Below are 13260 nucleotides of genomic sequence, written 5' to 3' on the forward strand. Positions count from 1 at the left end.
GATTTCACAATTTGACAGGGTGCTTCACAATTAAGTACTTTTTATGTCATTCTATAATGCACAGAAAAGCAAATTACTTGAGTACAGGAGGTCGCATAGCCAGATATAAACTAATAATCTCCTAATCTGCTTTATTGATATTGGTTCAGATAATGTCCCTCAATATATTAAAAACTCATGTTCCTCCTTGAAATATTTAAGGCAATGATTTAAATTCTCAATTGAAACCTCTCTGACCAGGCAACATTAATTCATATTTTCTGATTCAAGGCAAAACTGTGGAGACCAAACTCAGTCTGAACTATATTACAAGTTTTTGCTAAAGAATGTGGCATTGTTCCAACATCTATTTTCTCACTTCTAATAATTGCCTGAACTTGCACATATTTTAGTATTTCCACATTTTGTCTTTGTGCCAAAATATACAATGGCACTGCAGCACAAAGGTAATTTTTCACAGTTCCAGCGGTAGTCAAGGGTAAAGGGAACACATGGAAGTGAGGATAAAGAAGAAAAAATAAACACAAGGGATTCAGCACACACAAAATGCTGGAGGTTCAGAAGATTGAGCAGCAACAATGAAGGGAATAAACATTTGACATTTCAGGCCAAGACCCTTGGAAAGGAAGGAGGAAGAAGCCAGAATAAGAAGGTTGGGGAGGGAAAGGTTTACAATCTGGACAGTGATAACTGAAGCCAGATGAGGGAGAAGGTAGGTGGGTGGTGGAAAGGAGGAATGAAGTGAAGCTGGGAAGTGTTAGGTAGAAAAGGCAAGTGGCTGAAGGAGGAATCTAATGGGAGAGGAGAGTGCACCATGGGAGAAAGGGAAGGAACAGGAGGTGACAGACAAGTGAGGAGAAGCAAAGGGATACAACCAGAATCAGAAGTGGGAATGGAAAAGGACAGAATGGTGGTGAAGGTAGAGGTACATGGACAGGCGTAGCTCTTGTTCCACTTACAGAAATAAATGGCAGGAGGGAGAACAGTGGGAAAGGACAAATGGACAAGGGAAGTGGAGGGTTGGGGGGAAGTACTTGATAGTAGGATTCCATTGAAGATGGCCAAAGTTGTAGAGAATGATGTGCTAGATGCGGAGACTTGTCCAGTGGGGGAGAGACAGAGAGACAGAAGCATCTTAGAACATGATACACAAAAGGATAGATGCAAGTAATTGGAAAAATTATTGCTAAGAGCAATAAATGCAAAAGTATGTTCCACTTAGAGAGGGCACTGGTAAGACCATATCCAGAGCTCAGTGAACAGTATCAGTTTCTTTATTTAAGGAAGTATGTTAATGCACTGGACACAGCTCAGAGGTTTACCAGACGGAGACCTGGTTGTCTTATGTGAAATCTGTAAAAATACTATCACCTTTTAACCCTCCTGGAAAACATAACAAATACAATTTGAAAAATAAAACCCTCAGGTAATATATGAAAAAATACTTTTTTTTTAATATAAATGGGTCCAACTAAAGGCTACATGGATGAAATATAATGGATTAACTAAAAATGCTTCTTCCAAACGGTGTGGCTTGTTGGCTTCAATGTTAAACTTAACCATGTCAACTACTACTGCAAATCACCTGAACATCAGGCAAACTAGGCACTTTAATGTTCATCAAAAGAAAGCAGCTGGATTCAAAGATAAAGCTAAAATAAACTTTAGTAACTGGTGACTAGAACGTCAGCCAAGTTGTCAAAGTTCAAAGAAATAAAAACACAAATGAATTCTGGTCTGCATTCCTTCATCATTCTGACAACCACAAAAAAAACAGCAACTGAACCATCTGAATGGGATTCCAAACTGAAATCATAAATACTGAGTTCAAATGTATAGGTTTGAAGGAATATTAAGCAAATATTTTTAAAATGGTGTAAAAGTTCAAAAGAAACATTTGTAAAAAAAAGTCTAGTTTAAAATGTAGTCTGAACTCCGCTCAAACAGCAGGGTTCAGTTTAGTAAGAATAGGAATTTGAGAGTAAAATATTAGCTGAGCTGGATTAAAAGGGACTCAGTCCACTAGCTGAATTGTAAAAAACAAATTAAGAGGATTAAAGAGATGACAATTCAATAGACTAGTAAATAAAAACTAGAGTTAAATATCAATCTAAGAAAGCTGCATGACTTCTTTTCTCTTAGCAAATATACAAGTATCAACAGAAGCAAATCCCTGAAATGGTATCCTGCTGTGAACTAGCACCTAGGACTGTTGTCCTTGGTAAATTAGTTTGGTTTACTAAATGCATTGTGTTTATTTTTGTCCCCCCATATAAATCCCACAGAAATGGATTTTTACTCCCACCACAAATTTCCATTACACTACAACTATAATGCGAGGATATACTGTACCAGTGTACAGAAACAGGGGCATAGTGAAACTGTAAGAAAAGCTGAAGAAATGTGATAGTGGTGTATTGTTTACATTGGGACCAATTCTGGGGTAAGATATAACCTGTATCGGCCAGATGGGCTGCACACCAACAGTTCCACAATGAGATGTTCGCTGCTGTTGTTACACGTTTAAAATTGTAAGCAGATGAGAAGCCAAACATAGTTTCACAAGGAGGTGAGATCAAACTGGATGTTCAAGTTGAGGGTTCAGTACACAAGGATGAAAAGCAGAAGCACTAGCCTAAAAACCAGTGGGAACAAAGGCTGGAGTAATCAAAGCAAAGTTTGGCAGTACCGAATTTTAAAACAAGGTGAGGCAATGGGCTGAGGACTTATTTAGGCATGTGATACTGTTGTTATTACAGCACCAAGAGAAAACCAAAGTGGCCACAGAATGCCACATACATACTAGTAACTGTATAAAAAATATACAATCAACAAATTTCTGGAACTCTCAAATGTATTAGCATCTTCAAAAGATCTTTGCGCTGAAACATTTTTCAGATACATCTGTTCCTTTCAAGAATTTTCTTTTTTTAAATTGAGATCAAAATTATACTTTTTTGATATTCAGAATTGATGCAAAAACAGTAAATTATCAACACAGGATATTCAACATATGCTAGAAATCTTGAGTGACACACAAAATGCCAGCGAAACCCAGCAACTCAGGCAGCATCTATAGAGGGAAATAAGCAGCTGACATTTCTGGCTGAGACTGTAGTCAGGAGTCCTGACGAACAGTCTCGGCCCGAAACGTCGACTGTACCTCTTCCTAGAGATGCTGCCTGCTGCTGTGTTCACCAGCAACTTTGATGTGTCCACCATTCAATCATGCCTGATTGCCTTTTTTCCCCCACCGCAGCTCCACTCCCCGGCCTTTCTCCCATAACCTTTAAGGCCGTGTCCAATCAAGAACCGACCGATCTCTGCCTTAAATGCACCTTATCATCAACCTTATTTCTTATACTCCATGCATTGAGATATAACACCTTGAGTGCTATATTTGCTACCATTATTGATGCTGCATCCCTAATTCACTGATACTCACTCTGCTGGCAGCAATTTTGTCCTAACATCTGCCTGCCCTGCCTGACAGTCCAACTGCACGCTATCTTTGTGTTTTTTTTACCATATGTTCTATCATATTTAAAAGCTATATAAACAAAATGTAAGATGGTGCCAACCAGTTTTCACTGTGGTCCTAAGAAAATTCTATGGACTGAATTGTACAGTTGCTTGAAAAGCAGTTACCATGCAAAAGTCAAATTAATATTTCATTGTCACAGTGTATGCAACAAAAGTATTGCAGAATTGTCTGTTTACCTTACCAAGAAAAAGAATGGCTATTCTAAAAAGATCAACTTTTTTTAAAATCAAGACTAAATCAATACAAAGTAGGGACTTTTCTTTAGCTACAATATGATTTAATAGCATTTAGTAAAAATGTGGGTGTATTTTAGAATGAGCCTCACCTTTACCAGGAGATGTTTTCCTCAGGGAAGCAGTTTGATCTTCAGAGAGAGCCAAACGCCTCAGTACATCTGCCAAGGCTGCTTTCAGAACTGTGATCTCATCTTCCTGCTGTTGGACCCTTAACTCAAGGGATGAAAGGCGGTCTTGGACATCAGATGTACTTGCACCAGAGATGCTATCATCTAAAGAAAATACAAGATGAAAATAATTTATTTGTAGATTTAATTAAATAAAACTGTTTTAGGCTAGAAATCTTTTGACAATTTTTAAATATAAATTGCATGAATATACCTTTTTCAAAAATGACAAGTAACAAGGTTTAGAAAGTAGAGCACAAGGTTAGAAAGACTTCAAGATGAGACAAGTGAATTTTTAAAAAGTACAAAACTAACAAAGCACACTAGAGTTTAAAACTTGTTAAAATGATTTACGAACTACAGACATCTCAGCCAGAACAATTTCACAGATAGTTTTAAACAAACAGAATAAGTAGCTGTTGAACATCATATTAAAAAAGGACATGGCCTACAAATTACAACAGGAGATAGTAAATTCATGTCAAAAGGGCAATGTTACAATAGTCGTGGAGGACTTCAATATGCAGGTAGTTCGGGAAAATTAGGTTGGTGCTGGATTCCAGGAGGGGAAAATTTTTAAATGCCTACGAGATGGCTTTTCTGAGTAGCTCATGGTTGAGTCCACTAGGGGGTCAGCTATACTGGATTGGTTGCTGTGCAATGAACCACAATAGATGAGAGAGCTTAAGGTAAAGGAACATGATTGAATTCACCCTGAAATTTGAGAAGAAGAAGCTAAAGTCAGATGTTTGAGCATTACAGTGGAGGAAAGAGAATTACAGAGGCATGAGAGGGGAGTTGGCCAGAATTTGTCGGAAAAGAACACTGGCAGGGATGACAGCAGAGCAGCAATGACTAGAGTTTCTGGAGGCAACTCAGAAGACACAAGATATACATCCCAAAGAGGAAGCAGTATTTTAAAGGAAAGATGACAACTGCGGCTAAGAAGTCAAAGCTAACATAAAAGCTAAAGAGAGGGCATATAATGAGCAAAAATTAGTGGAGTTAGAGGATTAGGAAGCTTTTAAAAACCAACAGAAGGCAACTAAAAAAGTAATTAAGGTAAAGATGAAATACAAAAGTAAGCTGGCCAATAATATTAAAGAGGATACCAGAAGTTCCTTCAGATAAATAAAATGTAAAAGAGAGACGAGAATGGATATTAGACCTGTGATATCAAAACGATGCTGGAGCAGTTGTAATGGGGGACAAGGAAACGGCAGATGAACTGAATAAGTATTTTGTGCCTGTTTTCACTATGGAAGACACTAGCAGTATGGTGGAAGTTCCAGGAGCCAGGGGCATGAAATGTGTAAAGTTACCATCACTAGAGAGAAGGTTCTGGGGAAACTGAAAGGACTGAAGGTAGGTAAGTCACCTGGACCCTGGTGTACATCCCAGGGTTCTGAAAGAGATGACTGAAGAGATCCCGGAGGCATTAGTAATGATCTTTTAAGAATCACCAGATCCTGGAATGGTTCTGGAAGACTGGAAAATTGTAAATTTCCCTCCACTCTTCAAGAAGGGAGAGAGGCAGAAGAATGGAAACTACAGACCAGTTAGTCTGATCTCAGGGGATAGGAAGATGTTGGAGTTAATTATTAAGGATGAGGACTCAGGGGACTTGGAGGCACATGATAAAATAGGCTGTAGTCAGCATGGTTTCCTCAAGGGAAAATCTTGCCTGACAAATCTGTTGGAATTCTTGGAAGAAATAACAAACAGAATAGACAGAGGAGAATCAGTTGCTGTTGTGTATTTGGATTTTCAGAAGGCCTTTGACAAGGTGCCATACATGAGACTGCTTAACAAGCTACAAGCCCGTGGTATTACAGGAAAGATTCTAGCATGGATAAAGCAGTGGCTGATTGGCAGGAGGCAAAGAGTGGAAATAAAGGTAGCCCTTTCCGACTAGCTGCCAGTGACTAGTGTTCCACCAGAGTCTGTGTTGGGACTGATTCTTTCTACATTATACATCAATGACTTGGATGATGCAATTGATGGATTTGTTGCAAAGTTTGCAAACAATATGAAGATAGATGGAGGAGCAAGTAGTTTTGAGGAAGTAGAGAGGCTGCAGAAGGACTTAGATTAGGAAAATGGTCGGCAGACAAAATACAGTGTCGGGAAGTGTATTGTCATGCACTTCCGTAGAAGAAATGAAAAGGTTAACTATATTCTAAATTGAGAATAAAAAACACTAAGGTCCAAAGGGTCTTGGGAGTCCTTGTGCATAATTCCCTAAAGGTTAATTAGCAGGTTGAGTCTGTGGTGAGGAAGGCAAATGCGATGTTAGTATTCATTTCAAGAATCTAGATGTAAGGGGTTTCTTCTTTTATGTTACTGCGTAGGCTAATTAAAATGGCTTCTTTGTTATGTTAACTGCTGAGAAAGTCCTCCCGCTAGCAGTTTGTTTGGATGTTATTGATAAGAGGGTGTTACGAACCAGTTGGGATAGATGTTATTCTTTCTGTGTGTCTGTAAGTTATTGTGATGCGCGGATTTTTGGGGAAAAGGCGCGCGAGAGAGACAGAGAATGGACAAGGTGCTGTGAGTCTGCTAAAAGGGTCGGACCCCGACCAGGAGTCCGAGGTCCAGGGTATTCAGCGAGGAGAGGAGACGGAGATGGACTCGTGTAGAGCGTCTGGTCGACCACTGTTGTTGGTCCCAGGCGGCAGGTCGAGGTGGTCCGAGGGGAGATGCAGAGTGAAGAAGGAGGATCCTGAGCTCCAATTGTTTATGCACAGAGATTTAACTTTGATAAGTGTGGCGCCTTTTATTTTCCTTTTATATTTTATTCTCTATTAATTATATAGTTCCAGTAATACAATATCTATAAACTGTAATTCATTTAATCGTATCTGGTGTATTGCCTGTTATTTGGGCGGGGTGGGGTACATCACACAGCATCCACACAAAGTAATTACCCAGGTTGGCGGGGCCAAGGGCTGTTTCCCTAGATGACAGCGAGCTGAGCGACCCTGAGGCTTGTCGGGGAGCTATATAGAATATAAAAGCAAGGATGTAATGTTGAGACTTCATAAAGCAATGGTGAGGCCTCACTTGGAGCATTGTGAGCAGTTTGAGGCCCCTTATCTTAGAAAAGGATGTGCTGACAGTGGAGGGAGCTCAAAGGAGGCTCCAGGATTGAACCTGGATTCCAGGATTGAATGGCTTATCATACGAAGAGCCTTTGATGGACCTGGACCTGTATTCACTAGAATTCAGTAGAATAAGGGATGACCAAATTGAATGCTATTGAATGGTGAAAGAAGTTGATAGAGTGGATGTGGAGAGGATGTTTCCTATGGTGGGAGAGTCTAAGACCAGAGGACACAGCCTCAGGATAGAGGGGCATCCTTTTAGAACAGAGTGAGGTATTTAATACCACTGGACTAGATGTGCCCAGGCATCATCCCTGAAGAAGATGGCAGGGTTTGTCATCAAAACCTCAGTTATAATCTATTATCTGCACACAGCTTGAAGCCCGAGAAGAGTTTATTCGGAATGATGAATTTGTCATAGATTTTTGATCCCAAGACAAGTCACTGATCACATAATAATTCCACCAAATAACAAACACCACCTCTATCAACTTCCATAACATATCTGATCTCTGCCTGTGCCTCTGACCTTCTTTTACGGAAACTTTCAGTCCCATTTTTCATTCTAAACAATTACTTCAATGCACTTCTCAATAGCTTCACATTTTCCACTTTCCTTTAACCAATCCAAAACCACCTGAATCATCATTTATCCATCACTCACATGCTTTCACTCCAGTAATCCAGGAATACCAACAGTTTAAAATTCTTAACCTTTTTTGAAACACTCCACCCTTGCCATTCTCTATAAACTTCCAGAGCCTTAAAACTCCGAAATCGGTGTTCCTTCACTTCGGATCTTTTGCACATAAAATTGATTTGATTTGTTTTCAAATGTGTTCCTTTGAAGATTCCTGAGACACTATTATGTCAGAGACATTAATCATGCAGATTGTGTCTTCAAACCTCTGAATCATGCTTTGCCTATGCTTCATTTCATCTTTCATTTCTCCCAAAGTTGCATTGATCCACAAGAGACTGCAGATGGTGCAATGTGGAACAATAATCTTGCTGGAGGAGCTCACAGGCTAAGCAGTAGCAGATGGGGATGGGAATTGTCAATGTTTCATGGCAAAACCCCGCATCAGATTTTTTGTTTTTGCAGCAGCAGATCCATACTACAAATTCCAATTGCCCCTTCTACACTCTTTACATCCTCAAATCCATTAAAAAGGCATCCATTGTTGGCAAAGCTTTTCTGCTGGTTGTAAAGTTAAAGATTTTTTGTCTTTTATCCAAGTTTGAATCATTTCTTTGACCTCACAGCACCGTTTCTACACATTTCCGAGTGCAGGCAATCCCTATGACATTTGGGTTACTGAGATTCACCCTACAGATTTCATAAATCACTCTGAAATTTGAGATGCAGAATAAAATGTGCTCTCACGGAACTTCTGTGAAAATAATTAAATCAACACAAAAGTTACGTCTTTCAACTCATGTTTCTTGGCGCATGTACAGACGATGCATCTTTGCATTACAGAAATTCTCTATGAACTGTTTTCTAAGGACAGAACTCCCTGTAACAAACAAGAGAAAATCTGCAGTTGCTGGAAATCCGAGCCCCACACACAAAATGCTGGAGGAACTCCGCGGGTCTGCCGAAGGGTTTCGGCCCAAAATGTCGACCGTACTTTTTTTCCATAGATGTTGTCTGGCCTGCTAAATCCCTGTAACATTGGGTTGCCTTAACCCAAACCATGGTTCATGTCACCTTTTAATCCATGATGCCAAGAAGTTCCTTCTTTCGTCATATGCCAAGGTTTTTCCACCAAAATTGTGTTGGGCACTGTACTGAACACCTGAAGTAGTAGTAGTAGTGGTAGTAGCAGCAACAGCAGCTACTACTACTATGTCAACTCAGGCCTAGGGGGCTGGCATCGGATACAATGACGGACTCTCCACTTCCCCCTCTCCTCATCAGTGTGATCAGTTCATCTACATTAGCCACAGCGCTGTCTTCTAGGAGCGTGTTGACCATAGTCTTGGGAGGGCGCCCAGGGTTCATCCTCCCATACTTGGGCTCCCATATGATGACTAGGCTGGCAGGTAGCTCAGGGTGGCGTAGACAGTGCCCCACTAGTTGCAGTCTTCTCGCCTCAATTTCAGTGGTGAGCATCGGTAGGTCATTATAGAGCTCGATGTTCATCATGTGCTGCTGCCAACTCACGTCAAGAGCCACCTGGAGCATTCGTGTATAGCAACTATCTAGAGACTTTCGCATAGTCTTGGTGACTGTCCACGTCTCGCATCTGTACATGAGAATGGACTCTACGACTGCTATGAAAATCCTCTTTTTAAGCCCTCTGGTCAGGTTCGACTTCCAGATTTCCTTCGTGTCGTTCATAGCCCTCCATGCAAGCGCCTTCCGTATCTTTATGTCCTTCTCTGAACTCAACATTCTTGACCCGGGGTACTTGTAGTCAAAGACTTTCTTAATGGTATCATTCTTTACAGTCTTGAGAGTACCTTCGTCGCAGTTAAATGCCATGTACTCTGTCTTTTTAGCGTTTAGGTGAAGTCAAACTTTATTGCATTCAATTTCCACTTTTGTCAGTAGCTGCTGTGCTTCCTCCATCTGGTCAAGAGCAGGATTATGTCATCTGCAAAATCGAGATCTGTGAGCGTAATTGGTCTGACCCTATTGGTTCACCCTGGTTCTATGGTAAAACCAAGCTTGTCATGATCTTTGGTAGCTTGACGCAGAGCATAATCAAGGACGATTATAAAGATGTAGGGTGCCAGAGTGTCCCTTTGCAGCACACCAGCTAGGAGCTCGAACACTGCTGTTTCTCCATCTGGTGATACAACACCTGAAGTTACATACTGGTAACTATGCGAACTTATGGCGAACCTAAACATTTCTGTTTTTTTTAAAATTAGTTTGCCTGCAGTTGATATTTATTCTCATTTCTTGCCCTTCCCTCAGGACTTGATATTCTAACTCACATATCGTCAACCACATTTTCTATTTCCCATGAACTATTAAGACCTCAAAGCACTGGTGGCCAAGTCTCAACTTATACCAAGTATACTCACTCATTATTCCATTCAAGTTTGGCCTTTTGACCTACAGTGCTAACCACTTAATAAAGGCTTCAATTTTAAAACTGCCACCATTATTTTCAAATTCTTTCATCATCTTGCCCTGATCTCTAAAATCTCTAAAACCCTAAAGACACCTAACGTTTCATCATCCCCTCTAGCTTCTTTCAAATACACTGCAGCTTTCATTATTTTCAAAATTATTGCATAATATTAATACATCTGTGGTATTTTAATCATCTGCAATTAAATTCAGCTTAATTCTTCTATTCTATTTAAAACACTCAATGTTTTTGTATTATCTGCTACTTTTGTAGTTTTGCTTTTAACCCTGCAAACCTCTGTTTGCACCATCTACTATATCTCCATTACTTATGATTTTCATCTATGTTGTTGGCTCCAACTTAATTATTTTTGCCTTTATTATATTTATTTTATTTCAAGTATTGGAAGTATGCTCATTTGAGTATCTTCTCCTGCCAATCTATTAATTACCTGGTTAATTTAAGCTTGATCTATTATTAACAGACTGAATTGCATCTTTTTCAGTCCGGATCACTTAGCCCTTCATAATGGTACAGTATTCCTTTTTATAAAAAAAAATTACATATGTTTGTATTGTCACTATTTCCTCTCTTTTTGTGAAGACAGGAAAAATGTTCAAAAGGAAGAATCAGTTATTATTAATACAAAATATCAAAGATAACTGACATTAATATTTTATATAAAGCTGAGTTGCTTCATTTTAAATCTGGATACCACAATTAATAAATATCAGGTCTAGTGTCTTGTGACTCTCTCCCAGCATCCTTTGATAAATACAAACTCTACTCCTAGATTAGTTTGTTTTGAGGGCTTGTAGCCCATGCAGATTTATACCAAATTTATCCATCTTTCCGTTTAATTACTTGAGGATTTTCCTCATGCCTTCTATAGGGAAAACCTGAAAATGTAATAATTTAAAATACATATTACTAAATGGCCATTTCAATTTTGTGCCTCAGGTATTTTTGAAAATTTCATTTTTGATAGGGCCATCAGCAAAATGGGCTACAATTACACTGGATTATATTTATTGAAACATTGAACACTGAATTATATTTACTGAAACATTGAACAAAGGACAGCAGCCTCCCCACCATTCGAGGAGGATACTAATGACTGATACACATGAAAGTATGCAATTCAAATCTACCATATTAATATAGATGTTTACTAAACATCTGATCTGACAGTCCAATGAATTTGTAAATCCCCAACATTGTACTTATGACTTTCTTTTTAAGTTCAAGTTGAAGTTCAAGTTATAAATTCAAAGAAAATAGGAGCAGGCTATTAAATTGCATTGCACTAAACGTCTACATTTTTCCTCCAAGTAATTAATTTAAACTCAGATTGAGATTCAAGTAAGCAAAAGTCTTTATTCTGTTCACAGAAAAAACACATACATCATGCCCTCTTACAAAACAAAACTAACCAACTTCTAACCATGCATTTTTATGGCAAACTGACTGAAAATATATGAAGTAATCCATGTGCTGTATTAGTTATTACCCAAGAAAACATTTAAAATACATCCATTCTTCCTTGTTATTTAAATATGCAAGGACAAATTCTAATTTCATACCTGGTCCATTTTGAAAGTTTGTTTATAAACTTTTCCCAATCCAAATAGCTTTACTGCTATTCTTATCTGTAAAGGTTCAAAATGGTAACGCATAGAGGAGGAGAAACTTAAGATGGAAATTCTAGACAATTTAGAGCATATTAAGGCAAAGGGCCAACAGATGAATGTCATCCAATATTCCAAAGGCTAAAGTGTTCAGTGAATTGTATTCTACCTCTCAAATTTCATTACAGTTACATGAACGGCCATTTCTCAACAAACCAGTATCTCAACCATCCCAATGAAACCTATACACTGGCTCAACTGGAAGCCTGTTCAGATAAAATATTCTTACTTTTTTTTTTAAACGCACTGCATTTCTTCAAAATATTACTTTTATAAAGCCTTAGTGGACTTTACACTGACAGCAAAAGATCAATAATAGCACTCCATATTTCATGCTTTATTCCCATGTCTTTCTTTAAAAAAACACTTGGATTTGAAATTTAGTATTTGCTGTCAGATCCCTCTATTTTTTGCCCTCTCTGGAAATCTCTTGTGCTATCATCTAGCTGGGAAATCAGTTACATAAAGCTCCAGACTTTTCAGAAATGTAGCTGATTCTTAAATGTCCTCAAACTGCTGAGTTGTACTTTACCAAAGCACAGTTTCACAGCAAATACCACCTCTAGTATCACTAGATTCAGCCACGATAAAGGTACATTCATTACAGACAGTTTATAAACACATGAAGCTCCTATATTTATCAAAGTTTCCCAACCTATCCAAAAAAATGATACCATGACAGACATACTTTCAAAATTATAAATTTAAGTTGAAAAGAGTCTATTACAATCCCTAGGAGTCTACACCGCCAACTCAAAATACCCATCAGGAGCTGTGTACTGTGGCACAGTTAGGAAGGCATGGGCTTGAAGTTCTTAATATTAGCTCGAAAAGCAAAGATGCACAGCACCAGCTCAAGCACTAGGCTGTTTAAGAATCCTCTCTCAATAACATTTGGAAAAAAATACAAAGGTATTCAGTGCACAGAGGGCTACAGATTCTCCAGCTTCTTCCTTAGTTCTTACATACTTTTATCATCAAGAAGCAAAGTGTTTTTGGAGACTCATCTCTCCACTATCTAAACAACATGCAACATGGGTCAGGACTGCTGAGTATTGAGATGATCTCCAGAAATGTTTAAATCTATACCATGCTGCTTTTTGTTGAGACATCCAAGCTATAAGCAAGAAGACATTCAATCACTATGATGGGAGGAGAAAGGTATCATGACCGGTTGAAAAATCACAGAATAAATGCTTAAGGTGAAAGAAAACCAGACTTATTCAGTAGTGTACTTTCCCTCACAAAACTTTAATTTTATGTTAGATGTATTATGTATTATTTCTTAGATTTTAATAGATGAAATAACAAAAAAAAGTGACAGATCTCCTAAAATTAGCTGCACAGCAATTCTTCTGCATACAATTCTTCTGGATGGTTTTACCCTTTTAATGAAAGGTGGCGAAGACTCCATAGGCTGAATGGCCTAATC

The 13260-nt window shown here is 38.6% G+C and overlaps 1 protein-coding gene across 2 annotated transcripts in view; it reads right to left on the reverse strand.

Moving 5' to 3' along the window:
* Positions 1–13260, reverse strand: part of LOC134350481 (echinoderm microtubule-associated protein-like 4) — a 259312-nt gene that overhangs the window by 137534 nt on the left and 108518 nt on the right. For both annotated transcript variants that reach the window (XM_063055692.1, XM_063055693.1), the window contains exon 2: positions 3870–4052. In XM_063055692.1, coding sequence (XP_062911762.1) covers positions 3870–4052 — 183 coding nt within the window. The remainder of the gene's footprint in view (positions 1–3869; positions 4053–13260) is intronic.

This window comes from Mobula hypostoma, chromosome 8 (assembly GCF_963921235.1).
Source record: "Mobula hypostoma chromosome 8, sMobHyp1.1, whole genome shotgun sequence".
In the NCBI taxonomy this organism is placed as follows: Eukaryota; Metazoa; Chordata; class Chondrichthyes; order Myliobatiformes; family Myliobatidae; genus Mobula; species Mobula hypostoma.